Source organism: Psilocybe cubensis, chromosome 10, assembly GCF_017499595.1.
Source record: "Psilocybe cubensis strain MGC-MH-2018 chromosome 10, whole genome shotgun sequence".
Lineage (NCBI taxonomy): Eukaryota > Fungi > Basidiomycota > Agaricomycetes > Agaricales > Agrocybaceae > Psilocybe > Psilocybe cubensis.
Window position 1 is genome coordinate 2,319,181 of NC_063008.1, and position 27,952 is coordinate 2,347,132.

The 27,952-nt window shown below is 46.2% G+C and overlaps 8 protein-coding genes across 8 annotated transcripts; 2 read left to right on the forward strand and 6 right to left on the reverse strand.

The window, feature by feature from the left end:
• Window positions 1-417: 417 nt before the first annotated feature.
• On the reverse strand, window positions 418-3,286 carry JR316_0010973 (uncharacterized protein; the record flags this gene model as incomplete). Its single annotated transcript, XM_047896637.1, has 10 exons — window positions 418-1,550; window positions 1,620-1,722; window positions 1,779-1,802; window positions 1,865-2,017; window positions 2,078-2,140; window positions 2,196-2,264; window positions 2,333-2,521; window positions 2,571-2,646; window positions 2,707-3,143; window positions 3,221-3,286. 10 exons carry the CDS (start codon window positions 3,284-3,286, stop codon window positions 418-420), a joined length of 2,313 nt encoding a protein of 770 aa, XP_047744682.1.
• A 1,070-nt stretch (window positions 3,287-4,356) lies between these two features.
• JR316_0010974 (Polyamine oxidase 6) lies at window positions 4,357-6,544 on the reverse strand (the record flags this gene model as incomplete). The annotated part of the gene is made up of 8 exons (XM_047896638.1): window positions 4,357-4,490; window positions 4,555-4,921; window positions 4,995-5,086; window positions 5,144-5,429; window positions 5,491-5,547; window positions 5,606-5,712; window positions 5,781-5,867; window positions 6,148-6,544. 8 exons carry the CDS (start codon window positions 6,542-6,544, stop codon window positions 4,357-4,359), a joined length of 1,527 nt encoding a protein of 508 aa, XP_047744683.1.
• A 332-nt stretch (window positions 6,545-6,876) lies between these two features.
• On the reverse strand, window positions 6,877-9,375 carry JR316_0010975 (Damage-control phosphatase; the record flags this gene model as incomplete). The annotated part of the gene is made up of 15 exons (XM_047896639.1): window positions 6,877-6,910; window positions 6,973-7,099; window positions 7,150-7,202; window positions 7,260-7,268; window positions 7,336-7,346; window positions 7,404-7,737; window positions 7,792-7,862; window positions 7,918-7,928; window positions 8,001-8,172; window positions 8,229-8,241; window positions 8,318-8,423; window positions 8,482-8,591; window positions 8,723-8,833; window positions 8,908-9,123; window positions 9,326-9,375. The coding sequence occupies 15 exons, from the start codon at window positions 9,373-9,375 to the stop codon at window positions 6,877-6,879; spliced, it is 1,428 nt and encodes a 475-aa protein (XP_047744684.1).
• Window positions 9,376-10,346: 971 nt separating this feature from the next.
• JR316_0010976 (Protein fluG) lies at window positions 10,347-11,804 on the forward strand (the record flags this gene model as incomplete). The annotated part of the gene is made up of 6 exons (XM_047896640.1): window positions 10,347-10,784; window positions 10,833-11,136; window positions 11,192-11,379; window positions 11,436-11,523; window positions 11,576-11,643; window positions 11,697-11,804. The coding sequence occupies 6 exons, from the start codon at window positions 10,347-10,349 to the stop codon at window positions 11,802-11,804; spliced, it is 1,194 nt and encodes a 397-aa protein (XP_047744685.1).
• Window positions 11,805-14,118: 2,314 nt separating this feature from the next.
• On the forward strand, window positions 14,119-15,711 carry JR316_0010977 (uncharacterized protein; the record flags this gene model as incomplete). The annotated part of the gene is made up of 7 exons (XM_047896641.1): window positions 14,119-14,168; window positions 14,238-14,454; window positions 14,519-14,642; window positions 14,696-14,796; window positions 15,400-15,428; window positions 15,472-15,500; window positions 15,563-15,711. 7 exons carry the CDS (start codon window positions 14,119-14,121, stop codon window positions 15,709-15,711), a joined length of 699 nt encoding a protein of 232 aa, XP_047744686.1.
• Window positions 15,712-18,517: 2,806 nt separating this feature from the next.
• JR316_0010978 (uncharacterized protein) lies at window positions 18,518-19,977 on the reverse strand (the record flags this gene model as incomplete). Its single annotated transcript, XM_047896642.1, has 3 exons — window positions 18,518-19,442; window positions 19,502-19,851; window positions 19,903-19,977. 3 exons carry the CDS (start codon window positions 19,975-19,977, stop codon window positions 18,518-18,520), a joined length of 1,350 nt encoding a protein of 449 aa, XP_047744687.1.
• Window positions 19,978-20,917: 940 nt separating this feature from the next.
• Window positions 20,918-23,362, reverse strand: JR316_0010979 (Endoplasmic reticulum chaperone BiP; the record flags this gene model as incomplete). Its single annotated transcript, XM_047896643.1, has 8 exons — window positions 20,918-21,545; window positions 21,604-22,429; window positions 22,490-22,592; window positions 22,654-22,846; window positions 22,904-22,996; window positions 23,051-23,065; window positions 23,131-23,143; window positions 23,203-23,362. 8 exons carry the CDS (start codon window positions 23,360-23,362, stop codon window positions 20,918-20,920), a joined length of 2,031 nt encoding a protein of 676 aa, XP_047744688.1.
• A 975-nt stretch (window positions 23,363-24,337) lies between these two features.
• On the reverse strand, window positions 24,338-27,849 carry JR316_0010980 (uncharacterized protein; the record flags this gene model as incomplete). The annotated part of the gene is made up of 2 exons (XM_047896644.1): window positions 24,338-25,887; window positions 25,944-27,849. 2 exons carry the CDS (start codon window positions 27,847-27,849, stop codon window positions 24,338-24,340), a joined length of 3,456 nt encoding a protein of 1,151 aa, XP_047744689.1.
• Window positions 27,850-27,952: the final 103 nt, after the last annotated feature.

The window sequence follows — 27,952 nt, forward strand, 5'->3', positions numbered from 1 at the left end:
TCCCGTAACTCCTTGCCTTGTTTCGATTATCAATCTGTATACGTATACTGCATTGACAATGGACTTGCCATTTCCCACTTTCAAGGGTTTCACCTTGCAAGCTCCTCCGCTTCTCACCTACATGATGGTACAAAAACACAACACCATCTCCAACACAACAAGCAGAGCAAAAAATAAAATAAAATAACAATAACAATAAAAAAAGTTACATACACAATCCCACCAGAAATTCATAAAAGGACTGAAGGTAGGTAAGTACCTAGTACCTAGGGTATGATGGACCGCGAGAACCCACGCCCACGATTCACAAAACCAACAACACATCCCCTCAAAAAAAAATTCATCCTCTCGTACTTGCTTCCTAATTCTATACATACACAATTCATCGACTTCAGACTTCCTCCTTTCTTATCTTTTTCAAATAGCGCCAGCGCGAGCACGAGGATTCGCAGGCAAGCCTTGCTTCACAAGCTTCCCCGCGCCGCCTCCAGACCTCGATCTCGAGCGCGCGCTCGCTCTCGACTGAATAGAAGACGACCTCTTTGGCACCCTCGTCAGAATATCTCCTTGGCCTACCGGTGCCGCAGCCGCCTCGGCGCCTTGCGTCCCTTTGGACTGGCTGGACGGGCTGGTGGGGTTGGATGTGCTGGAAGGACTAGTATCTCCACGAGCTTGAACGCGCGAGGCTTCGTTACGCCCATAGCCGCCTCGCACACCTTCCTCCTCACTCCCTTCATCATCCCACCCAGAGCGCACTCCCACCCCCTCCCTCATGTCCAGCCCAGGCGGCGGATACGGCACATCTCCCAGCACCGAGCCCCCCAAACTCTGACTCAGACTCTGCGACTTGCCATGCCCATGCCCAAACCCAAACCCATGCCCATACCCACCACCAAGCGACCCCGACCGCCGCGCCCTACTCACAGCAACCTTCGCCAGCCTCGTGGGCGCAGGGGCCATCTCCGAAATAAGCGGCGGCGAGAACGAGAGCATCACAGGCGTCCCGGCGCCTTCATCCGAGTATATCGACGAGCCTCTATCCTGCACGCGCGGTCTCCCATTTGACTCCGCACGAGCGTGCGCGCGCGCCCGTGCCCGCGGTTGGGTGTGGGTGTACATGTGGGACTCGTCCTGCTGGTGTTGATGGCGGTGGGCCATGGCTGGCAGCTGGAGCGTGATATCTCCCAGCCGCGTTCCACTGGCATCACCTTGTCCTCCCTGCTTGGCTTTACCGTACAGATCCATCTTCTCAGTATCACCACCATAACCGTGCCCCTTCCAAAACGACACCGGCGTGAAATCAACACCCTCCAACGCGTCAGTGACTTGTACTACACCATCCAACAACAGTACGGTGAACATAACGCCAGCCGGCCCATCAATCAAAACGTTACGCATAGGAAAGGAAGGAAACTCACGGTAATGCGCTAACCCTTTGCCAAAGTTGAGTCTGCACACGATAGCTAGGACACTCGTGAAGACGGTCAGGACATAAGCTGTCACAGTGACAGTAGCGAAGAACGGCCATGTCATGAAGATGTACCGATACACTTGAAAAAAACGAAAAAACGCAACCGTAAACCCATGATCAGCTTAGTGATGCGCGAAAAAAAGCTTACATGGGCTGAAGAACATCAACGTCGAGATTGACAACAAGAAGATGGATATGGCACAAAAAATGCCAAATCGGATTCTACACTCCTTCCGAACGCACACCCATCCCTTTCATAAAAGTTGATGTCAGCAAATGTGGCAGCACACAATAAATAATATCCTACAAGGTATAGCATCGGGAATTGAAACTGGAAGGTGACGAAGTCAGCGTTTATCTTCGGGGTCATAGATGCAGGTTGATGGGACGTACCACTAGGATAATAACGAAAGCAGCCAGATACAATTTCGAATGCAACGCCATCATTTTCATCATTCCATGACAGACTTTATCGATCCACATCGCAGAAGAAGCGAGCGAGAAGAACCCGGAGAGTTGCAGACCAACTGAGAACAGCAAAACGGTCTACAAAAGCAAGATGAACAAACACATCACATTTATTTCCTCGAACAGGTTCGATTTTACCTTGTAAACTCCATGAATGACCGGAGAAGCGCCAACACGGCTAAACGACTCGGTGGCATATACCTACCATGTATCAATACTGTGCACCCAGATAAGTCCGAACAATAAAAGAGCTTACCTTGTACAATCTCGCAGAAACATATAGCAATGCAAGTAATACTACGCTGTTGACGATCACGATTGGAACCTTGGATCCAAAAAATTAGGAATAAAACGGGATAGCAAGCCTGTCGTTTTAAAGAATTCGATACTTACAGCGTGCTGTATCCTAATATCCCACCAACCCCCTAACAAATCTTTTCCACCACAAGCTTCAGGAACAATATGCCTGCGATAGAAACTTGTCAAGGCTTGTGACGATGATACACGATACCCAGCCCAGCCCGTGCCTAGGACATGGCCAAAGAACGCCGCCCCTAGATGAGGGATGGATTCATTCAAAATCTACTTTGCAATAAGTAATATGGCAAGTTCCAGAAAAGCTATTTCTTACAGTTACGAGCGCCAGAGAGAAAAGCCAGATTTGGAAAAGAAAGGTTACGATATCTTCCCGCTTGGAGTCTTCAAGTCTAAAACGACGATAAAATTTTAACAAAGCTTCCAGATACCAACCGAAATTGTAGACTCACGTTTCATCCAACCAAGCCATAGAAAGGATACAATTATCGCTCAAGCCAGAGTCATTAGTCAAAACGCTAGAAGCAGATTTAACAGGCGACCCATTTCTAAGACCATCCGTATCGCCATCACCGTTTCCAGCCTCTTCGATATCCAAAATATCACCGTCGTCGTCCCAGTGGCGCTTACTTTTTCTCGAACCAAAAACCAGGTGCACTGTGCACTTCGTCCCACGTTGATCTGGGATACTGGTACACGTCTGCAACACTCCTTTCTCTAGCACAAGCACTTGGTCAGAGGGGACATTCTTGACTACCGGCGCAAGCGCAGCTACGGCCATGGAGTTATCGGTGAATGCGACACCTTGTAGCGCACTGAGAACGATGCAAGAGGCGAAGGCGAGGAAGAAGTAGAATGTGGTAAATCGCGTCAGAGTGATTCTACTGTACTGCAATCAAGGATACGGGGCATGGCTGAAGTGTTAGCAGCTGACTGTGTTCGTACGAGAACAGCGACGAGACGCACCAGCAACTTCACTCGAAGTATAGAGAGTGTACGTTTCCATAGCTGGCGAGCGGCTAGGCTGACCATTCCTAGGGAACCCGAAGTACGAGGGAATGAAAAGTGGACTCCTGGTCTCGCGAAGTAACGAAGTGATCAAAAAATAATGCTCATGCCCTTGAAGGTAAAGAACGAATGGCGAAAGCGGAAAAAAAGGACCAGCCAAAGAAGAAGGAGAAGGAAGAGAAGGAAAAGGAAGAGAAGGAGAGGGAAGAGACAGCGGTAGATGCTCCACAAGAGGGATCAAATAACAAACCCCATCCAACTTGCAATATTTCAAGGGTCAATATTGGAAAGGAAATTGCACATGATCGCTGTTACCGTCGCACCAGGTGCACCAAATGATAGTCGAGAATTCGGTGGGCATGCCGATTACTGTAAAGATCGGAACATATTGACATTGAATGCGATGTGGTATGCATCGGATATACACTGGTCAGCACGGAAAGATAGCTCTGGGCAAGCTCTGGAATTCCAAAAATACCCTATCAACAAGCCCCTGACAACAAAACTTCCGTGGGCAAAACGCGTCATTCTTTCGTCGTTCCAAAGGACGCGTCTGGTGAGAATATGATAGGCAGCGGCTTTACGAGATGATCATTTTCCCAGCAGTTTTCATGTCTGAGAAAAAGTATTGAAATTTGAGCAAGTCAAAGTTCGAGTTAAGTTCGAGTTCTTGCACCCGAATTCTGCCAGCGAATCATCATTGCAAATCACGTGATCGTTGCTTTGGAGCAGAGACTAAAGGATGGTAGTATGCCGGTTGCAGCAACAAGATTTGATTGACCAAATGAAGTTGGCACCACCACCACTTCAGCATTGACAATTAGCCTTCCGTGTCCGAGTATTATTCTTTATGAAACAACCCGTAGTAATAATTAACACAGTAGTCTACAGTAGTACGGCACGGTTAAAGACTGTTTGCAACCGTAGACAGAATGAATAGAGACTAGGAGTTATCCCGTTAAAACCATTCTCCGATCGACATGGATTCCATTGAAGGAAGTGTGTTTGTTTTCTTTCTTTGTTACTGAAGTACTTGGGCAAACGATGCAACAGTCGGATCCCTTGTTCAACAAATATCAACTGCGTTCTAAACTCTAGTTATTTTCAAAAGGAAGAATATTATTTATATTAGCAAAATGCTCCATGTCAGCACAGGAGCCTTCCTTGATACAATTCGCCATGATGGTTGCAATGTCCAACCCTTCGAAGTAAGCGCCATGCAGGAAACCTATAAATAACACAAAACGGCATGAGTTGGCATGAACGAATTTCTTGGCGTCTACTTGGCGTACCAAAATATTTCCTACTCGTCGCCTCTCCAGCAAAATACAGCCTCCCAACGTTAGCTCGTAGATTGTCAAGATGCTGGCTGGCAAATGCTGGGGGCCAATTTGAATAAGATCCTCGGAAAAGGGGATTACTGTGCCATCGGGGGAAGAAGAAATCGAGAGGCTCTGGCACGGTAACGTTTGGGAACATAGATCGAACGACACCCATGACCTCCTCTTTGACTTGTTTATCCGGTAGAGCCTCTATCCTGACAGAATAATCTCCCGTCACGGTTACAAAGAGAATGCCTGATCCGGGAAGGAAATTCTTATGATCCAAGCTTTGCCATACGGGATACCTCCCACGTTCAGAGTCTGCAAAAATTGCCATCTAGACATGTCGGTAGACTTGACACTCAGCACAACCACATTGATAAGATAAACCACAAAATTTAAAAACAAACCTCCGTATCAAACCAAAATTTCTTTGGAAATTGCAAGAATATTTTCGTGTATGTAGCCATCACCATGCTCTGAATGGCTTCCTGTTTAAAATCTAGATTTCCTTTGATATTAGCAACCATTTTATAGCCATGACTGAGTATATTATTACCTGGCAACGCTGGCTTAAAGCTAACGTCATCGTGCTGTAGGACGCCCAAGCTAAACGTGCATAAAGCATAGTCTCCGGTAAGGGTTTGGCCATTGACCAGTGTTACAGTGACACCACTCTTGGAGTATGATATGGACTTGACCGTAGAGTTTAACAGCATTTGTTGAGGTTTCAAGAACTCATTAGCTTCCTGTTGAATCAGAGTTTTGAACCCTCTTTGATCTATCGACATCTGATTGTCGTCTGAAAATCCTCCTTGGTCAGTGTCGTAAGTGAAATTGTTACCCTGAATCGGAGGATCAGATAGTCAGTTCAATGCACCTGCAAAAATTAATGTAATAGATTACCCAGGAAGAAGCGATTAATGATGATTGTTCAGGGGTTTGAGCATACTCCCAATCGAACTACATGGGGGTTGAGAACATGGGCATCAATCATTTTTAGCAATACATAGAGTATTACCTGATAGTATTCTGATGCACTAGCATGAGCATTTTTTGCGTTTGCCTTGAGAAGACCATACCCAGTTCTGGCAGAGAGATCGACAAGGTTTTGATCCACACGCGCGCCTAAGATCAGATTTGGTGAACGTCGCCACTAAAATGATAGTCCCCAACAAAGATGCAAAGACACTCACCAGCAACAACAGTCAGGTTGTCGAAATCATCACCAGACTGGTCAAATACATCCAAAAAGTCTACCGCACCCGTCGCATCGAATGTAGCTTGAAAAAATAGAAAAACAAAAGATTAGAAACTAAAAATAACGCCAGTTACATTTCATGGCTTTCCGCCTTCCCGTGTGCATGCTCCATGACATCAATGGTAATGGAATTACACGTCATGAGCCAGGACACAGGGGTGATCTTTACCACCCAAGGAGACCCTTGTGGCAGTCAAATCATGGAGAAACTCGGTGCATATCCCTCTGTGCCATCCGTTGCTCACCCTAGCCACCCTCTAGAATCCAGAAAAACGCCCTCAAAAAAAGATAAAATTACTCACAGACACTCCCAAACCAATCATTAAACTGTGTCTTCACCCCATGTTTCTTGGCCAACGTAAAGATCGGATTCGCAGGGCCATTACCCTCTTGCGTGCCCTGTATCCAATTCGGCCCTTGCTCAATCGTCCTGTTCGCAAACGTCGCGGTCTGCATCCTCCCACCCAGTTCATTGCGTGCTTCGACAATAACAAAATCGTCGATCCCACGTTCATGCAGCGTTCGGGCAGCGATTACCCCGGTCACACCCCCTCCCAAGATAAGCACTTGATGGTGCTTTGTAGTAGCCGGTGGTTTTGGAGAAGGGGGTGCAGTAGTCGCGGCATATGCGAACCTAGAGCAAGAGAGAAAGTGTTGCAGGTACAGGGAAATAGCCAAAAGAAGAGCAGCACGTCCCATCTCGCGTCCAAGATAAGGCCAGAATCACACGAAGCTTGTAAAAAAGCAGTTCATGTTATATACGTCCAGCGGTGTGCTTTCTTTACACCTGTAAACCTGTCATCGTGATATATTCCTACCACGCTTGAGAGGTAAGGTCTAAAACAGTGGTAACGCACACATGGGCAGTCACGATTGCGTGCGGGCTCCAATGCACAAGAAATTTTAATTATTCACATCTATAGGATCTGCGCGCACGCCGATCTAAATGTCATATTAATAGTCTTTCACAGTACCCACGAGGCGGTGATTCATGTCAAGGTTTCCGTTCCTTATCTCATCCCTAAAAGAATCTATGCCTTGGGCAGAAACGACACCAAGGCGTAGCTTTCGAGCATTCAAAAAAATTAGCCCAAACTGGATAAGAAGCAAAAACACCGTAATCGTACCGCCCATCTACGCGCCACTTCTCTCCTCTAGCGTCTAATCTGTCGGCTACTTCCCGCTCAACACCGACGACAACATCGGCCTTGTTTGTCCTCAAACTTAGAATTGGGAATGAGCCAGCCAAAGGTCCTATCATAGGAGTCATTACGAGGTCATCGGACTACGCAAAAACCTATTACCTATGGCTTCTTCAAAAGGGGTCCACGCAGGCCATTTGATATCACCGGTGAGTCTATAGGACATGTATTCATTACCAAATCGTTAAAAAGCAAGATATAGCCTAACTCACTTTCTATAACTGAAACGCCGATGAATATGAATACCATCATCACTCAGGATACAGAAGACGGCGCCAAGATACTTACTTCAAATCGCCCTGGAAAGACCCACACCTTTAGCTCGACCGTGCCGCTGTGTATTAAAATACACACACCTTGAAAATCACAAGCCCACTTTCTGCCAGCTGCGAAAATGTGACAGGAGCCTCGGTCTTCATATCCCAATAAGGCCGGGGGGTCGTCCAAAACTCGCCAACCTCACTGCCCGCATCTCCACCCAACGGCGTGTCAAGGGGCACAGAAAGAGCAAACACACCTTCATCAACGTACTTCTTCCATCTTCCCACCATCTCTTTCAGATAGTCTGTGTTAACGTCAGGGGAGTTAACGACTTCCTCTGGGAAGAAGGTTACGTCGGAAAGGATAGACAGGGTGGCTTTGAAATCTGGGGGAGTGACATCGGATACAAACCAAGGGATCAATTTGGGGCTAAATCGGAACGCATGTTAGTGCCAATACCTGCAAAGCAATAGCAAAACGCACTGGAATACCACTTTGGAGACGTAAGGAGTATAGCTGACGAGGAAATCCGCAAAGACTAAATCTGTAAACAGCTGAAAGAGCCCAAGTTCAAATGAAATGTAAATACTCATCAGTAATGGAACATACCTCGAATCCAGCTTAGGGGATACGCCAATCAGAGTATATCAGTTTCAGTTAAAGGTAACATGAACGACGACGTCACCACACACAGTTATCCAATACGAAATCGACCTGGGCATCCTTCAAAGTCTCGATGTAGCTCCAAACAGCTTCTTCATCATCCTTTAGAATGAATTGTTGCCTGGCAATGCGTGCATCCTTTCCAACAGTTTGCAAATTCTGGATATCCGCTTCCGTCATCTGGGTGAGAAGAGACAAGTCCTATAGCCAAAGAAGATGAAGCTTCGAAGGATAAAGATGATATGCATTTTACCAACCGTTGCATTTCCCCTGACATTGGCGGGAAGTGCGTAAGCTTATAAGACAAGATAGACAAGCAAATTAACGTTGGCTAAAAGGTGCTCACCAAAGACACATTTGTATCATTTCATTGAACAAGATTTTTAGCTTCTCGGGGTCCGACTTTACGCCCTCGACATCACTTCCCAGCTCGTGAATCGTCTTAGCGATTTCTAGAAGAACGCATACATGAAAACTCTTTAAACAAAGTGGATGAGATATGATACTGACGGAAAATGGCCTTTCCTGAATGTTTGAAAGTCTTCAACTTCTGATCCTCAAATGGATCATACGTCTTCCAATGCTGCGTCTGTACGAAGAAAGATCGAAGAAGGCGATACCTATTCAACCATTATCCGCGTCAAGTAATTCAACCATATGTGCATATAACTCACAAATAGCACCTATGCGGATTGTAAAGAAATTCAACCTCACGAAAATATGGGAGCACAGACGGAGGGTGTTGACGCACTCTGCAAACAACCAAGGCGCCGTGAACCACGTATTCCGATTGTCCTGCTTCAACGCCTCCAATTCCGTATTGTAGAGATCAGCACTAGCCTCTCCATCCTGCGGAATTTCTCTACCACACCAACAACGAATGTCAAATGCCACACCGAGGAAACAGACCCACCCAACAAGTGCAATGTCACTCACACTAACACCCTGTCCCTCGCCATCTCATACTTCAACTTGCTCAACTTTTCGATAATCGCAGTCCCTTCCGTCGTTTTCTCTTGCAAAACCTTCTTCTTCTCCGCATCCTCGTCGCCGATCTCTGATAATTGCACCGTTAGCCGATGGCACGCGTTGTGCACCGTGTCGACGACGCCTGTCAGGATGATCGGCCAGCGTTTGATGACGGTCTCATATCTTCACAGAGCAAGTCCCAGTGCCATCATAAACAACGCGACATAAAAGCAATTTCAAAGGCGAAAGCGTGATCAATTAGGGATTTCGGCGTTGACTGACTGTCAGGTCCTGATATGAGATCGCATATTACCCATGATTACTCACGAGAATCTACGAAATTTGAATGAATTCAGCGTTATAGATTACTGCGATACTATCTTACCCGTTTTTATCAGTGGGATCATGAGGAGGAAACGGAGGGGAAAAGGGCATAGTTCAAGTTAGGAGTTGAGTAGACTTTCAACAAAAAAGTGAAGACGATCACAAGCTGATCAATCCAGCCGAAAATAACCGTGCCGATAGCCTTAACGCCGAAAGTGACATAATAATGTATAATGGGCGACGTCTGCTTGGCCAACGACCGACACCGACGAGCGCGTCAGCATTTCCAATGATTGCGTATATAGACCATAGATTTCAGATAGTAGATACGGCTGAGTAAAAAGCAACAATTATAAAGAGCATGAAAAGGGAAGGGAAAGCGATATGAATGTAGAAGTAGTAGTACAGTGAATCCACCTGGAGTCCGTCACTTGGACTGGCTAGCTTGAAGCGCCTCGTATTGCTGAGGGGTATATGTTTTCTGACAAAGAATACAGTCAAAATATCATGAAAATTTTACTGACACTCCTACCTGCGAGAATGCATGCATTTGCGCGATTTGGTCTTTCAATAACTCGTTAACTGTGCACAAATGAGTAACCCAATCGCCCATGCTATGAGAGGTACAGACTCATTCGGTGCCGGGCCAGTGTAGTTTTCCCCTGGAATGCCTATTCGGACAGAAACGCGTTCGTCGATATGCCCGAACTAATGCAATGGGAGCGCACATACCTCGCTAACCAACACAATCGCATAATTCTCCCCACACCCACTCGACTGATCCTCAATCTCGAGATGCGTGACAGGGATAGCGCGCTTGATAGCCTTCTCGAGAGCAATGGTGTCTATCGGCATGGCGGAGAACGTGAAGAGTGTAGTGTGTCCGAGTCTGTATTTGCAACGCCCAAGTGATGGCTGGAAGAAACAAGAGGTGGGTGCAATCTCATCTGATAAGATCCTCACTCTGACAGGATCACGCGCTCCGGCCAATTCAATTTGATTCCGCCCGACCCCTAATCGCGTTCTCACTCTCAGCTCGCTCAGTAAACAACGCTCGTTCTCATATCAGTATCGTCTCTCTTATGGATACCAGAAAACAAGAATACCCCGAGCTGTACAAAGCAGCTTTCACTCAACCAGCAATCGATAATCATGCCCACCCACTTCTGCGCGTCGATGCACGCTACAAAGTCCCGTTCGAAGGGCTCGTCTCCGAGGCAGACGGCGACGCCCTAGTAGAAGACGCTCCAAACACTCTCGCATGCATGCGTGCCACCAAACAGCTTGCTGAACTATACGGCTTGGACAAATCCTTAGATTGGGAACAAATAAAGGAGCATAGAGACCGCTTAGATTATTCAGATCTGTGCAACCTGTGTTTCAAGAACGCAGGGATACACACCATCCTGATCGATGATGGGCTTGGAGGCGTGGCTGAGATGGCTGAAGGATATGCATGGCATGACCAGTTTACCACCGCGCCGACGAAGAGGATTGTCAGAGTCGAGATTGTCGCAGAGGTGCGCTTCCTACACTAGTCACTGGCATATCATATAGAGCAATCATAGGGCATATTGAGGACCTTGTTTGCAGCTGGGAAAGAGTCAGACCTTGAGGGTTTCGAAAAGACGCTGCAGGAGAGTCTGAAAACGAGCGCCGAGCAGCAGGACGTTGTGGGATTCAAATCCATCGTGTGCTATCGCACAGGAATGAACGTGTCAGTATATGGGAGTGATAGTGAAAAGAGAGAAGCCCTCGCCCAAGTATACGCAACATACAAGGAATCAGGAAAGATACGCCTGCAGCACAAACCGCTGAACGACCAGGTCGTGCGCATCGCTCTCACCGTAGCTGGCCGCTACAAGTTGCCAGGTCAATTACCTTCAACTTTTTACCATCCCCACCAAACTACTAACCCATCCCAAAGTTCAATTCCACACGGGTTTGGGTGATAGCGATATCACGCTCACTCTTTCGTCGCCAGCGCATCTACAACCCATCATCAAACAATTCCCAGATACTCCTTTCGTGCTTCTCCATTCTTCCTACCCTTACACGCGCGACGCGGGATATCTTGCTGCGGTATATCGTAACGTCTATCTTGACTTTGGAGAGGTGCGTGTACACACTGTCACGACTTGCAAAGCAAACGATAATGACGATGTATGTAGGTTTTCCCGTTTGTTTCCGGGGACGGTCAGCGATCCATAATCCGTCAAGTGTTAGAGTTGGCGCCGACGAACAAAATAATGTGGTCCAGTAAGAATTGGCCAATGAATCTCCTTGTAATTGCCGACTGAACAACGCGCAGGTGACGGCCACTGGTGGCCCGAATCGTACTACCTCGGAATATATCAGGCGCGACAGGCAATTTTCGAGGTGAGCTAGAATTTATGAGCCTCTCCTGACAATGAAAGCTAAAATGAGGGCAGGTGTTGTCCGATCTAGTGGAAAGAGGAGAAATAACAGAGGCGCAAGGAGTGCAAATCATCGAAATGAGCTTGTTCAAGAACGCCAAGCAGCTCTATCAATTGGCCTGATTGGTAAGCTTCGGGTGTTGCCGGCCCTGAAGTGAAGTTCAACTTGTTTCTCGAGAGGTTTTCTGAGCTCTCCAAAGATCTATATCATCTTATTATCTGCTATCATCCATTTTTGCACAGATATACTGCATATATGCGTGCATAAACTTCCCGTACATGCAGAATCGATGAGTTATTCGTAAATCTTCTCAAAAACTCTAGTTTCGACTTGTTAACTGGAGCCAAATCCACACTAATCCGTCTTAACCATCTCTCTTATTGAAGTAAACGATATATGAGAGGCGTCATTATATCATGGGTTAAATTTTAAACTCAGGTGAGAGGTTGAAGCTGGTAAGATATCTACGTCGACCCGAACCCGGTGGATTCTAATCAGGCCTGGCCCGCAATGCAATCGGATGACGAATCGATGACAGAGACACGAGTTAGTTATTCGATCGATAACTGGCAACAAATACAAACATACCCCTCTCGTCGAGTATATATACCCTCTACCCCTCTTCCAACCATTTCTTCCATCGACGTCCACCACCGCCACTTTGGTCTCCTATATGCTCAGGCTCACAGCGAGTTTTCGATGAAACGCCCTAGTGGAGATTCCATATTTGTCATCCTCTCGTTTGATACGCAACGTCAATCCAAGCATGGTGGATCATATACAGGCTTAGTTTGCATTTGGAGGATGAATGGAGTCCGAGTCTGGATGACACAGCGATTATGACCCGTCGCTACACAGCGCGAGTTTCGTTTCACTCGCCCACGTCCTGACACGCTGAGGGTATAACAGCTCATTTGATCGATGACTACCAACAGCGTCGTATGCCATTGGTTAGATATATTTACCCAGACCCTCCTTTAACGAATTCTCCCCTCGACATCCACTATCGATCCTCTGATCTCCTTTACACGGAGTTTTATTGAATCGCCTTTCTCATAGGAGACGCAAACCTAGCCGCCTAAAATGGTACTCGCTGATCCGCTATTCTTCATAGGAAGAGTCAGGAAAACTCGATGATACGCCACAGTTGACCACCGGAGTACTTCAAGGCAGACTATGGAACATCCTGAGGTCTCGTCTACTATTGGATAATTACACAATCAACGAGCTCTAATATCCGTAGCGACGCGCTGCGGTTCTCGCTTTGCCCACCAATGTCTCGCTTCACTGTGAGGCCAATTCTCTTCCAATCCGGTTCAGCATGTGTACCCTGGCTCTTCTTCAGCGATGATTTCCCTCGATATTCATCCCACTTTGCCTCTTTGTCTGCATTTATCCGCAGGCTTAAAGCGAATTATAACTCTTCTCGAAAAATCTAAATTCTGCGTCGTATGATGGATGACTAATTACCCAAACTCCTTCAACAAACGGGAGAACATGCATCCACTTTCGTCCCCTAGATCTCCAATACTTATCCCCAGGCCTGGGGATATTTCAGTACTTACTTCCCGACCAACTCAATGATGCACCTTAGTGGCTGTCCCTATCTGATATCTCGCCCAACTCAACCTCAAATAATACGTTGATATATAGTAGGAAAACCACCACATGCACCCATAACTACTGTTTCCACGTTCTCGTCCAACCGTAAATGGTACAACCAACTAACGCCACCCACACCGCAATCACAATTCCCTTCTAAATAGTCAAATTTGCACCCCAGAACAGAAGCTCACACACTGATAACGATGGTAAGTGTTTCCATTCTACTCTGATTTGGGAAATGAGGAAATGGCTCTACAACTGTCAAGGGTTCCCCTTGTCTCTGATACCAGTAGCAATGGCTATAAAAAAACAGTTCAATCATCTTTCAAACAAATGGACTCCTTTCCCAGAGGGTCCCGATGAATATATGGAGTGAAGAAGAAGCTTGCGCGTCATCCAGCAAATACTTTGGACTGCTATTCAAACTGTACATTGCTACTCGAACAGGTGGACCCATGGAACTTTTTTATAGGAACTATTTGCACATCCCAATCACAGTTCACCGCTGATCTACTTGTGCCGTTGCAGGTCTCATCAGATTGCAACTATGAAAATCCGGTGACTAGGTTTAAAAAAGAATGTAAGTGGGACTCGACATAGATAAGGCAACAAAGCGACAGACAACATGTCAAAGACCCAATAATAATGCATTCAGCCGTTCGATTCGATGGGCCCCCATGTCGAAAATACTTCTCCACAGAAGCTACAGGTTCCAAATGTTGGTAGCGAGCACTGACAAAAACAAGATTATCTCAGTTCAAGTCTGCTTTATATGCTGAGGTTTTGAAGATTGACATTACCATTTTTTAGCCACATCTCTCTTTTTTCACCATGTCTACCCCAGAAATACCATCCATCTCCCAGAGAGATGTTGCTAGATAGTGAGTGCTTGGTGCCTTAGACGTTATCGCAAGGCCTGCTAATCTTCACTCGTTCGTTACAACAAACAGCGAGCGAATCCAAGGGTATATTCACACATCCGCACTCTCAGTTTTGCTATACGATTTCACTCTCACTTTTGGCGCCGAAGTGCACTTCATCTGGAGACGACCAAAAACTCTGAGCAGCTATCTCTATTTCTTGCAGAGATTATTGGTTGTATTAGCTTTCATCCCAACAATCGACCTTCTCTTAAACGCAGATATCCGACCACAAAACGGCTTTGAAGTAAGCTGAATTCAGTATAATACCTCTTATTTGACATATATCTGACTTCTGATTTGTTGGAAAGAGGTTTGCAATGCCGACATTCACGGTGGACTATGCTGACTTGAATGTATCTCGAAGATGTCCTTCAGATGTTGTTGAAAACATAGCCACAGTTGTGCTAGTAGCCAATGAATTCTTTATCAACTGTAAGTTCTCTCACCTCTCCATGCTTATTTTTGTGTTAATATTTTCTACGTAGTTTATCTGAGTCTCAGAATTTGTGCTCTTTACAAGCAATCACGCTACGTTATAGCATTTGCAACTGTTTCGGCGGTTATCGCCATTTTGATACCATGCATGGTTTGTAATAAGTCCGTCCCACTCTTTTACAAGCTTATGGATAGAAACAGCTTTTCTTAAGCAATAAGCAAACAGGGTGTGATCGCTTCTTTGCTCATGAAGTGTATGTTTTTCATATACATCCAATGGACTCGATTATCTGTTAATCTTCTGTTTTCCCATCTTGCCTCAAAATAGATCTATGAGTGGGTTTCGCTACAATTTCTAGCCTATATGATGATATTTACATGTTCATCTTTCTGAGGGCAGTGTTGCTGGCGTCATGGGGGTTTCTGATTCTATATGAATCCATCCTCTTTGGATTGATTCTCTACAAAGTTATCAAAGATAAACCGCACCGTTTAGCTGGACTCGGAATAGGCAGGCGCTCATCAATACGATTTCTAATTCTCAGAGATGGTGTGTAAATATCCCTTTCTTGGACTTAGAAACAAAGCTTAGTCCTTCTAAAGGTGTCCTATACTACCTGTAAGCATCATCGTTTATCAAATGCAGTTCTTTAATTTAACCAATTCTGCAGAGTGGTGATAATTTTCAATGTCGCAAACGTTGCTACTTTTTTTGTAAGCTATCATTCACTTTCATGATCACATCTGTTACTAGCTAATTCACTATCAACTCAGCTTCCTCAAGTGCGTCCTTGGTTCTTTTTAATATTTTAAAGCTCAACTTTAGGCAATCCAGCCATTTCTCCGCGGGTGCTTGTCCAGGCTATCTGGCAAGTAAGAATTATTCTTACTCAATTTCCAAATGCATTCCAAATTAGACGCTGATACTATGCTACCCAGTATATCAATCATCATGATGACGCGCCTTGTGCTCAATCTGCACGAAACGGCAGATGGTGATATAGGATCGTACCCTTCAAAAATCTCTTCGTTACATTTCCAAGCGTCAAATTTTGATGATAACTAAAGGACATAATAGTTTTTCTTCTCAAAACCATCCTTGTATTATTCAAGTCATTGATGGGATGCGCAATCATACACCCGACTTCCACGACCAGTGGCAACATGATACAACGAAACTGATAAATTGCAGGAAACTTCTTTCCTTTAATCTAATCTAATATCTACTACTATCGAGTCGTGAACTCAAGTCCTCTACCTCCAGGATAAAAGATATTGAGCTATCGAGCTTATAACTCAACTACTCTATTCAGAAGACTGGCAGACTCGCTATTGGTGACAATGACAACTGCTCCATTGCACCCTTTTATGAACTGAGGAGATGGCTCTACAACAATCACGAATCGCCACGCACAGTCACGTACTATCCATAGTATGTGATGACAAATAGTGATGTAAATAACGATCAGTGATTCTAGCGGATTTTCACCGTCCATGGCACTCCCATCCCCTTATTCGGCCAAGGTTATGCTATAGAATTGAGAACAGAAAGTAACTTGAAAATTATCTCAGTCCAAGTTTGCTTTATATTCCTGAGGTTTGACGATTGGTAATAACATTTCTGTCCACTTCTTTTCATTCTTTAATGGCCAGCTCAGAAACGCCAGTTTTCTCCCTAAAGGATGATGCCACATTGTGGGTGCTTGATGTCTTGAATATATTGTATATTACTTATATTGACCTGTTTGTTGCGGAAAACAGCGAGAGGATCCAAGCATGCATTCATGCATCCGCATTATCAGTGCTTCTATATGACTTTACTCTCACTTTTGGAGCCGAAGTGCACTTCATCTGGAGTCGGCCAAAAAATCTGAACAGCTATCTCTATTTCCTCCAGAGATTCTTGGCCTTGCTTACTCTCATCCCCTCAATTGAAGTTTTCCGGGATGCAGATATTGGGTCTGTGAGTCTTTGAATGATACAACATGCTCAATATATACCCTGACCTCCCATCTTTGAAAGAGGTTTGCGATGCCAATATTCATGTTTTAATGTGCTGAAATACATCTCACAGATGTTCTTCGGGTCTAGTTGAAAAGGCATCCGTACTTTTGCTATTAACTAGCGAGTTCCTCGTCAATTGTGAGTGAATCTCTCTAATACACGCGGATATTTCAAGCTGTAAACAACTCTCTGTTTAAGTGTATCTTAGCATCAGGATCTACGCCCTTTATAAACAATCACGTCGCATAATAACGCTCGTGGTGTTCTCGTCCGTTATTGTGACTTTGATACCATGCCTAGTTCGTAACAAATCCATGCTCCTATTCCAAAGCTCACTGACTGGAATAGCTGTTTTTGGCCAACGGCCAGCAAACAGGGTGCAGGCTATCCTTTTCCCATGAAATGTATGCTATCATTTATCTACAATGGACATATTCGTCTGATTGTATCGCATTGTGCGGTCACGCAACGCCATCCAAAACAGATCAATGAGTGAGTTTCGAGTTGTGTCCAAGCATGCCCTGTCTGCAGCTTGTGAAGTATGTTACTCATGTATTGTCCTGAGGGCAGAGTTGGCGGCGTCATGGGGATTTTTGATTCTGTATGAATCCATCCTCTTTGGATTGATTCTCTACAAGATTGTCAAAGATAGGCCGCACCGTTTACCTGGACTCGGGATAGGCAGGCGCTCGTCAATACGATTTCTAATTCTCAGAGACGGTGCGTGAATAACCCTCAGTTCTTGAACTTGAGAACCAAAGCTTAGTCCTCTGAAGGTGTCTTATATTACCTGTGAGCATCCTTGTTCTAGCAAATGCACTTTATTTTATTTAATTCTGCAGAGTGGTGATAATGTTCAATCTGGCAAACACTGCTACTTACTTTGTAAGCTATTCACTTTCATGATCTCGTCCGTTACTAGCTAATTAATTCACTGTCAACGCAGCTTCCTCAGGTACGTCCTTGGTTCTCCTTCATATTTTAAAGCTCAAATTTAGGCAATCAAGCCATTCCTCCGCGGGTGCTTGGCAAGGTTAACCTGCAAGTAAGAATTATTCACACTCACTTTCCAAATGTGTTCCAGATTAGATGCTGAAATTATGCTACCCAGCATATCAATCATCATGATGACGCGCCTGGTACTCAATCTGCAGAAAACAGCAGATGGTGGTATAATATCGCGCCCATGCCAGGTTTCGTTACACTTCCAAACGTCAAATCTCGATATTTGACAGACATGATTGTACTCTGAAGCAACGTAGTCATCCCATTGATGTATATAAGTTGCTTTAATCAATCCTACAGACCCTCTGGTAGAGGTTTAGATGGATTCAAAAGGGGTGATCAAAAGGAAGGTACAAAGAATACGCTGGAACTACCTATTCATCTATTGTTCCACAATAAACCAGTCACAATAAGGCGACTTACTTATGAATATGCTTCTAAAATCATAATTCAGTATCCGTCCTATACACAATATCAATCACAAGAATCAATCAAGCACTACTAACAGCTATTGGAAGTGAAAGCGTAGACGTAGGAGTTACATATGTGTACCCCAGCAATCCCAATACCTGGCGATCAGCGTCATCTTCACGAAATAGACGAATCCTGGGCATGTAAATCATCTTTTCGCATGAAATAACCTCGACTGTCAAAGGAGGAAGACGTTGGCACGACGCCGGTGCCAAGTAACACTCCACACGCCTCCTCAGCTTTTCGTAGAAACACCTGGAGAGTGCAGTTGTGGGTCGAGCTAATTCAGGCAAACATCTAATGTGCGATGAATCGGCATGAATGCTAGTGGAAACGATGTGCACAGACTTGATGTCCGGCATACAAGACACTATAATATCCATAAGAAGTTTCTATGGTGTGCTATCAGATCGCGTAAAATGATTTAAAGTGTTTATTTTACTCACAAAGGGGTCAAGAGGAGACGACGACCTTTTTTCTCCCACATGATCAAAGTCCTGCAGATCAGACAACTGGAAATTGACAGCTAGATGTTTGAGCTTCGAAAAGATCGAAAACCTGCCAGAATTAGAGCCGCTGAAACACCAACGGCCTTCGGGGTAAGGAGGTACAATCTCGAGACATTCCAGCGACTGAGCGTGGCCTAGGAGTGCTTTCTCAAAGAACAAATCAGCCGTGCCATCAGCAGGTTTACACGGATTGTCGATGAAACGAAGCCTTTTCAGTCCCGAGTAAGATGAGAGGTAGTCTATGAACGAAGGAGGTGCCTCGTCCAAGGTGATTTCTTCCAGATGGATTCCATTAGAATCTAGCACTCGCCACACATCGCTAGGAAGAGAGGTATAGAACAGTGATGTATGACTCGGATGAGGATGTATGTCCTCCAAACTGATAGATTTAAGGCTAATCAAGTGTCGCATGACAACTGCGTCGTCCAAGCACAGATTGACAGACTTTAACTTCAGGTTAACCAGACCAAGAGGGGGTGCAGTCCTAGGATAAAGCCTGAACAGATTATGAAGACTATTATATGCGTGGAGATGGTCAATGCCAGTATTGCAAATATCAATCGAGCGGAGGTTCGGATTCTGAGCGATGGCTTTAGCAACGTTGTCAAAAATTAGTTCTGCATAGGGAGGAAAAGCTACTCCCGTCTTTATGCTTATCTCTGTGAGGTCGTTCAGACAGTCCAGCTCCAGTGGTATTTGCGGCCAAGATTCGAACCGAAACCGAACACTGCGCAGACTGGGCAGCTCCTTGATGGCGTTCATGGCAATCCGAGAAGCTGGGTAACAGTCGTGCTCGTGCTCTTCCCATCTTCAAGAGTCAGAGTTAGCTTTATAGAGACCAAACGAGCTAATTGGAAGGACACCCACATAACACTGTTAACCCCCCTCAAAGAAGTAATAGCATCGAATAAATGAGCTGCCAACCTCTTCCTCGCATCAGCCGCTTCAGAGGTCTCCTCAGGGTACGGTGACGGCGACCAAATCGTCGACGCCAAAACGGCACGCGAAGCCGCTGGAGCGAGCATGCCAATCGAGAGCACTCGCGCAGCAGCACACGCAGGATGTTTTCCCGCTGCCAGTGCCTCGATCTTGCGAACGCCCTTCACCATGTTCTCCTTGCAGACCTCGAGATGGACCGTCCGGAACACCTCATGGTGCAAGATTGCCGCCACAGCCTTGCACGACAGGCGAAAACGCTTGATGTCAGGCAAGCCGAGCTGGACACTCAATCAGCGGATATCGTTGAATCGAGTTGATATAAAACATACCTCGTTACCTATAGCCAGTATGATCTCAGGCGCAAGGCGAAGCAAAGAGTCTGGTATGTTCAGTGTAGGGGCCATTGCTAGTCAAAGGTGCTGATACGGTTTGCTATTAATAACGAGGGATAGTAAGAAAATTCTGCGGGATGTGCCAGGACTCGAAGGGGAAGTGATGCAGTATTTATACCCATACCAAAGTAGTGACTCAGACACAAATTGAATGGACAAAAGCATTGGTTTCTCGGTAGACGGGCAATGTCGCGCGCAGCAATCTGACTCGACCTCCACTCGCCACCTGGCCGGTGTCATTCGTCGTCGGCAACACCATGCTGAAAGCGAAACTGCATTATACACTGTTAGAAAAATTAAACAAGTAGGGCTTGAGTAGAGTCGGTCGAAAAAATATTTGCTCCACAGTCGGATGACTCGAAGTCCTGCTTCTCCTGTTTCAGTCCTGGAAGAGGTGCTGTGAACAATGCGTAAACCAAATTCAGATACCAACTTGCGCTGCTACGCTTCCTTACATACCCGTGATAAGTAGTTGTGTGAGTACTCAGTAAAGTAAGGCATGAAGCCATCTGTCCCTAGCGCCGCGGTATTTATTTTTAACCATGACCAAAGCCCTGCCATCCAAACGCAAGTACACATTGATTCTTTACACAATCGGAATTTTGAGGGTGAAGAGGGTCAAAACTTTCAGCAAGACGAATCATGAGGGGTATGAATGCTATGCGTGTTCGTGTGGATTTAAATTAAGTATGTTACGCCTCCAACTACTACTAATCTACCTCGTATCGTATCACTCTTTTTTGTTCACGACGTTTTCCAAAGAAATATACAGCACATCCAAAACAAACCAGCCAGCCAAAAGCCAGCGCGGTGGATGGGGTGCTTGTGCAGCTCTAGGGTAATCCGTCTAGAATATAACCAATAAAAACAGGTGAGGGGGAGCGGTAATGTGCGTAGGGTCGTGGTGGGTAAGGTGGTTGGTTATAAGGTACAAGGAACGGGACAAAACCAATTAAAGTTCGTCGTGGTCCCGGAGAATGTCGTCGTCATCGTCGCCTCCAGGGGCGCCGGCTCCTCCAGAGTAGAGCTTGGAGGTAATGGGGTTGACAACACCCTGTACCTCAGCAAGCTTCTCCTCCAGATCCTCAGTGCTCGCACTCGAGCCGTTCTCGTCGATCCAGTCAGTGGTGTCCTTGACGGTGGCAAGGATGGTCTTCTTGTCCTCGTCCGAGAGCTTACCACCGAGACCTTCCTGGTCACCCAGCTGAGTCTTGAGTCCGTAGACGAAGGAAGAAAGGGAGTTGAGGGACTCGATGCGTTTGCGCTGGGCCTCGTCCTCAGCGGCGAACTTCTCAGCGTCGGCAACCATGCGGTCAATCTCCTCTTGAGAGAGACGGCCCTTCTCGTTGGTGATGGTGATAGACTCAGACTTGCCAGTGCCCTTATCGGCAGCGGCGACCTTCATGATACCGTTGGCGTCGATCTCGAAGGTGACTTCGATCTGGGGAACGCCACGAGGAGCAGGGGGAATGCCAGTGAGCTCGAACTTGCCGAGGTGGTTGTTGTCCTTGGTCAGCGAACGTTCACCCTCGAAGACTTGGATGAGGACGGTGGGCTGGTTGTCAGCGGCAGTCGAGAAGCTGAAAAGGAAAAAAAAGTCAGACAATGATGAAAGAGGTGAAGAAAAAGTATACACACATCTGGGACTTCCTGGTGGGGATGACAGTGTTACGGGGGATGAGCTTGGTGAAGACTCCACCGGTGGTCTCAATACCGAGAGTAAGGGGGCAGACATCGACGAGGACGACATCAGCGGTTCCCTCAGCGCCAGAAAGGATACCTCCCTGGACAGCGGCACCGTAAGCGACAGCCTCATCGGGGTTGATTCCCTTGGAAGGCTCCTTTCCACCGAAGTACTCCTTGAGGAGCTGTTGAACCTTGGGAATACGGGTGGAACCACCAACAAGGACGACCTCATCGATATCCTCCTTCTTGACGTTGGCGTCCTTGAGAACCTGCTCGACAGGTTTCATGGTCTTCCTGAAGAGGTCCATGTTGAGTTCTTCGAACTTGGCGCGGGTGAGGGTCTCCGAGAAGTCGTTTCCGTCTTCGAAGCTCTCGATTTCAATGCGAGTGCTCTGTTGGCTGGAAAGAGTACGCTTGGCCTTCTCGACTTCACGCTTGAGTTTACCGAGAGCGCGGAGGTTCTTAGAAACGTCGGTACCGGTCTTCTTCTTGTAGGACTTGGTGAGGTACTCGATGACACGGTTATCGAAATCTTCTCCTCCGAGATGGGTATCTCCAGCGGTGGCGAGAACTTCGAAGACACCCTCGTCGATGGAGAGAAGGGAGACATCGAAAGTTCCACCTCCGAGATCGTAGACGATGATCTGTGATTCACCACCCTTCTTGTTGAGACCGTAGGCGATAGCGGCGGCAGTGGGCTCGTTGATGATACGGAGAACCTGGAGACCGGCGATTGTTCCGGCATCCTTGGTGGCCTGGCGCTGAGCGTCATTGAAGTCTGTAAAAGAGAGGAAAAAGCGTCAAACACGGGAAGAAAATGATAGAATTGTAAACTTACAAGCTGGGACGGTGACAACGGCGTGGGTGACCTTGTGTCCAAGGTAAGCCTCAGCGGTTTCCTTCATCTTTCCAAGAACCATGGCGCTAATTTCCTCAGGAGTCTGTAAAAGACAAAATTAAGTCAAAAACAGGTTTTTTGACATAGAAATATCGAACACTTACGAAGTGACGGTCCTCGCCCTTGTGCTTGACAGTGATAGCGGGTTTGCCATTCTTTTCCTGTACTCTGAAAGGCCAGTGCTTAATGTCGCGGATAATATCAGGGTCGTCCATCTTGCGGCCAATAAGTCGTTTTGCGTCAAAGACAGTGTTTTCGGGGTTGGAGTGGAAGGCGTTTTTAGCGCTGTCACCGACACTGAACAGAACGTGTCAACTGGCAAATAAAGAATATTAGACGAAGAAATCTACTCACAGGCGTTCCTCATCAGTGAAGCTGACCCATGAAGGCGTAATACGATGACCCTGGTCGTTGGCGATGATTTCAACGACACCCCCTCGTTGAACACTGTATTGAGATGATTAACAAGTGGATTTCGGCAATTCTGAAGAAGACACGTACCCAACACATGAATAACTAAGTGCCAGCACATCGCGGTCAGCAAAGCAAACTCGTAGAATTTGGCAGAATTAAATGCATACGTTGTTCCCAAATCTATAACAGATAATCATTAGGGTCCGGCTAAGTATCCAGTGCAGAGTATAAAGACTTACCAATACCAATCACAGTTCCATACTCTGGGTGAGACTCCTCAGCGTTGACTGCTACTGGAGACAGACATACGAGGGCGACAAGGGCGAAGAAGGCGACAGAGAGAGTAGAAAAGAGATGCCTGGACTGAGTGCGCGTCGGATGACGGGCTAGGCGGGTCATGATGGTGGTGGTAGTAGTTTTACAGAAAAGCAGGAAATTGGGACGACGCCGTATTTATTTGACTTCCGGGCGACATGACGTGTCACTTAGACGTGGCCAGATCACGTGCTTCCCCTCTCTTGAACCCTCTCCATCATTACGCCGAGAGACGTGGCAAGGCTATGTTGCTCTACGTTTTACTGTCGCATTTGACGTTGGAATAGGCTTATGGATACCCCTTCATATTCTGGTACCTCTCTAGGTCAGAAAGCACCCGATTTCACTAAAGTTTTCATGACCTCAATCGTTTTGTAGCAATTCGCTCGAAATTTCGTTTCGTTATCAAGCAAGTATGTACGTACATCTGGGCCATCACAATCAGTAATTAACGGTCATCATCTACAGTCGACACGGTCAATGACTGACTCCTGAGCGGACTGTACAACCTTGCAGCACATCGCCGTCATTTCTAGAACTTACCGGATGATCGACTCCCGCTTGGACATAAATGGAAACAAATGCTCAGATCATGACGACTGTTCCGTAGCGTGCATGTGGGGGAGGCCACGTACCTCGATCGATATTGAGGTCAATTACCCCGCATCGCTTACGCAGGGGCAGAGTGTAGAAGCGCGATTGAGTCGCGTTTGTTTGCCGGTTCAAGCTAGGTAAGAAAATACGCCTCATGATTTCCGAAGTTTAGGACTATTCTTGGAGTATTATTCTCAACGAAATATTCTAGTAGATTCTCCTTCTTAGTCTTTACTTTATCAGCTACAATACTCGCAGATTCCGTCCAATTCATTTACGCTCGGGCGCCAAGGCTCGATCGTAATGTAGTGGATTTAAGCGCCCAAGACATCCAATGAATGAAAGAAAATGACCCACATGAATTTAAACGTTCTCTCGACAAAATCGGCAAGAAATTTACTCCATCCGTCATTAATAATTTTCATTGCATCTCCAAACAACCCATGCTAATAATTTATTCATTATCTATGATACAGATCCCGACTCGTCCAGGACAGGCACTTCCTCATCAATAAAGTCGATGAAAAGGTTCTGAAGGACATAGCTTCCATGAGATTTAGCCACCAATTCCATCTGATACCTTCCTGGTTCGAACCGTCCCAATTCAAAGCTCTCCGATACTAATTCTTCTGTAAGGTCGTCCAGGGGTATAGAAATAAGCTTTTCGCCATTATGCCGCACATAAACTTCGGAGGCGTTTGCAAGAAGTTCCCCACAATGCAACAAGCGAATCTTGATGCTGGACGCGGTTGTGATATATACAAATATCTGCGCCAACGTTTCAGAGATTGTAAAATCACGAAGGGAAGCTTGCCATGGGCCTTCAGGGGTATGGAAAAACATAAAAGAATTGCCTGTTTGGAGATCCCACCATCGATCGCGATTGCGTTGAATAAACGCCGGCTGTTCGATTTTGCATCCATCAGGGCCACTGATATAAAGAAGATGCTCATTTTCGGGTATTGAATCGACCAGTTCTAGTGGAACACCTGTCACAGAGCGAGCGGTTTTATTTTTGATGACTTCAAGAATGATTTCGTTATTGCAACCTTGTACACCGTACACAGTAGACGCATACAGCTTCGCAAGCTCCAGAGACGTTGTACCATGGAGATCCGCAAACCTACCGCACGTGGAGTTATAGGCGATGGGGTATTGGTAGACGTTTTGAAGGTCTGAAGAGTAGACAGTATGCCTGATTCGTTCGATTTTTTCATCAATGACAAGTCGTTCATTGTTGCGGTGGGAATCACAATTGAGCTGCTTCAATCGCTGCCTGACCTCCTTAACAAAACGAAACCGTGTTTGATGACTATCCGAGAAAAGAAAGGGCCATCCATCAGACGCCCTTTCCAGATAGGCTTTTAGGTCAGCGATTCCCGATGGTTTTTGTCCGTCTTCCTGGAGAGCGTCTCGCCACTCCCCCTCCATTAGTATCATACCATGACTCCAAGCTCCTTGAGGATTGAAAATTCCCTGTTGATTCCACGGCCGTCCATATTCTTCAGCAAGTCCCTCAGCGCTGTTCATCTCTCTGTTCATCCTCTCGCGCGCCTGGTCTCTCTCTCTCTCCAACCGCTTCCGGCGCCCTATCGTAAACTGTGTCAAAGCCCACTCCCTCAAATGTTCTTGCTCCTGCTGGGCACAAAAAGCGACCATCTTGCCCCTGAGGACCTCCTCTAACTTGACTGATGCTTTAAGCACAGCCAATTCGCGTTTCAAACACTCCCATGCCCTCTGCAAATCCCACTCCGTACCCTCCCACGTAATTTTTTCGCTGTCCAATTTCCACTGATGGTGAGGGAAATAATCCCAGGCTTCCATATGCAGTTGCTTCATATTCTTAACAATCGAGTGGCCCAAATTGTCGATCAGCTCAGATTTGAGAGAATGCTCGTACCCTCGGTCGAGATACAGCTGGTCGCGCTCACTCAGAGGATACATAATCTGATTCGAGCTTCCCTTCGCTAATTCAACGCCACCTGGGAGAAGTGTCCAGTTCCATAGAAGAGTCGCTATAAGCAAAATGAGAAATACTTCCAATCGAAATTATTTGTTACAATGACATTACCTGTCTGGTTGGTGCCGGTCTGGTTGAGAGCATGTACCAAGGACTTGTAATATTCTTCAAGCATATCAAAAAGTAAGGGGTCGTTGGATCGCCATGCATGACTTTTATAGTGTTCCGCATTGGCATCGGTAGTAGCCTCCATTTCGTTGGCGATATCACTGTAAGCTACAGTAACATCGATGTAGTTGATCACACCATCTTTCGCAAGTAGCGTGATGGCAATCCTTTTGTTAGAGTCAAACGCAGTCATATACAGCCGCTGCTGTTGAATGGGTCGAGAGGCCGCAGTGAGTGTAAAGTACAAGGAAAGATTAGCCAGACTGTTGAATCTCTCAACAGGTCCAGTGTAAGGTAAAATCCATTCCAAAAACTGTCGTTCAGGCATCAATGGCAAGGTTTTTTTGATCCCCTGAGACTCTATAACCTCGACGCTGTTTTCAGTAGTGACCATCGGGTGTCCCTCAGTCAGGTCCAGGTTTACCATGACGCCCGTGTCTTCGTCCCAGGTTGGATTCCATGCCCAAACAAGAATTCGGATAACAGATAGCGCAGCCTCCAGTCCAAGCCATATAAGCGGGCCGTTATCTTGACTATTGCTGACAAGCGTGAAGCAGCCGACATACCCTACCACCGTAGCCGGCAGGGATATACATAGGACGATCCAAGAGATCAGAAAAAATATACGATCCAAAGCGGCAGTAGGAAAGTGTTTGTTGCGTAACGCTGTTAAATGTTCTTTCAAATGTCCCAGGTTGGAAAAAGAAGGAGACTGCATTCCGATGGACACATGCTTTGACGGTTCCATGGGAATGTTTGCTGATTGGTCTGGAATCTCGTTAATTGGACTTGACACAAACGCGAGACCGTCCGGGTGCGGTTGACCTTTTGGCTCATAGTACATATCCTGCGGAAATAATGTCGAGTCGCAGTATAAGCCATCGTTTGGATTCTCTGATTTAGGCGGCTCTTCTAGTCCTAAACTACAGCTTGCTGTTTCTTCGGGACATTTCAACTTCGGTTCTACTGGGTCTGGGCATGATTCGTCTAGATTTGTTCGTTTGCCTTCATCCGATGACTCTGAAGGGCAATTCAATGGATTATTGAGGAACAGCTCAAGCCTCCATAGACTTTGCTCGGCAGGAAGGGTCAGATCCCACATCAGGTTTTCATCTTTGGCAAGGATCTGTTCGGCATAACTGTGGTTCATCTTGAGTTCATTAACGAGAACGCGGTGCATTGCGATGAAAATGATACGATTCTTCATAAGAGATATGACACGAGCTTGCATAAGAAACTGGCAACAAACAGCCGCCACAGAGCTGCCAATTGTCCGCAGTAACGGGAAGATCCATGGCGTGCGTATTAGCGATGGTTGACTATCTCGCACGATTAGAGCAATGTACGGTGTAACCCCTAAAATGGCAGCACAAAAAGAAAACAAAAGAAGCCAAATGTTCCAAATTTGTGATTTCCAGGCGACCATCAGCTTTTCCGCGTTTTTGAGCTGCTTTTCTTGGAGTATATCGATGATCCGTGTCTCCGCCTGGTAGCGTCCTCCGTCCATTGCAATGAGATTTGCGACATCGCCCACGGGTTTAAAACCGGCATTATTAAGCATCCTAGACCCTAACCATAGCTCTGGCGAGAACTTGACACGCAACATGGGCAAAGAGATCGAAAATTTTGGGATGGATATACTGGATACAAGGGTAGATATTCCGGCTTTGACGATGCCAAGACTCCCAAAGATCGATAATGGTGCTCCTGCCGCGTAGAGATACCCTCCCGCAAGGGCTGATCCGACGTGGTGCTCGCATTGCTCAGTTCCGAGGAGAGGTAACAGTCCTGCAACGTCTTGAATACCTCCAGTCAATGTTCTTCCAACATCTTGAACCGAATCAGACATCTAGAACAGTAGATTAAAACGGAATAATTCCTTAGAGTAAGGATCGAATAGCCTACTGGTAATGTTTCAAAAAAAAACGTCGGTCTTGAACACACGCGGTGGT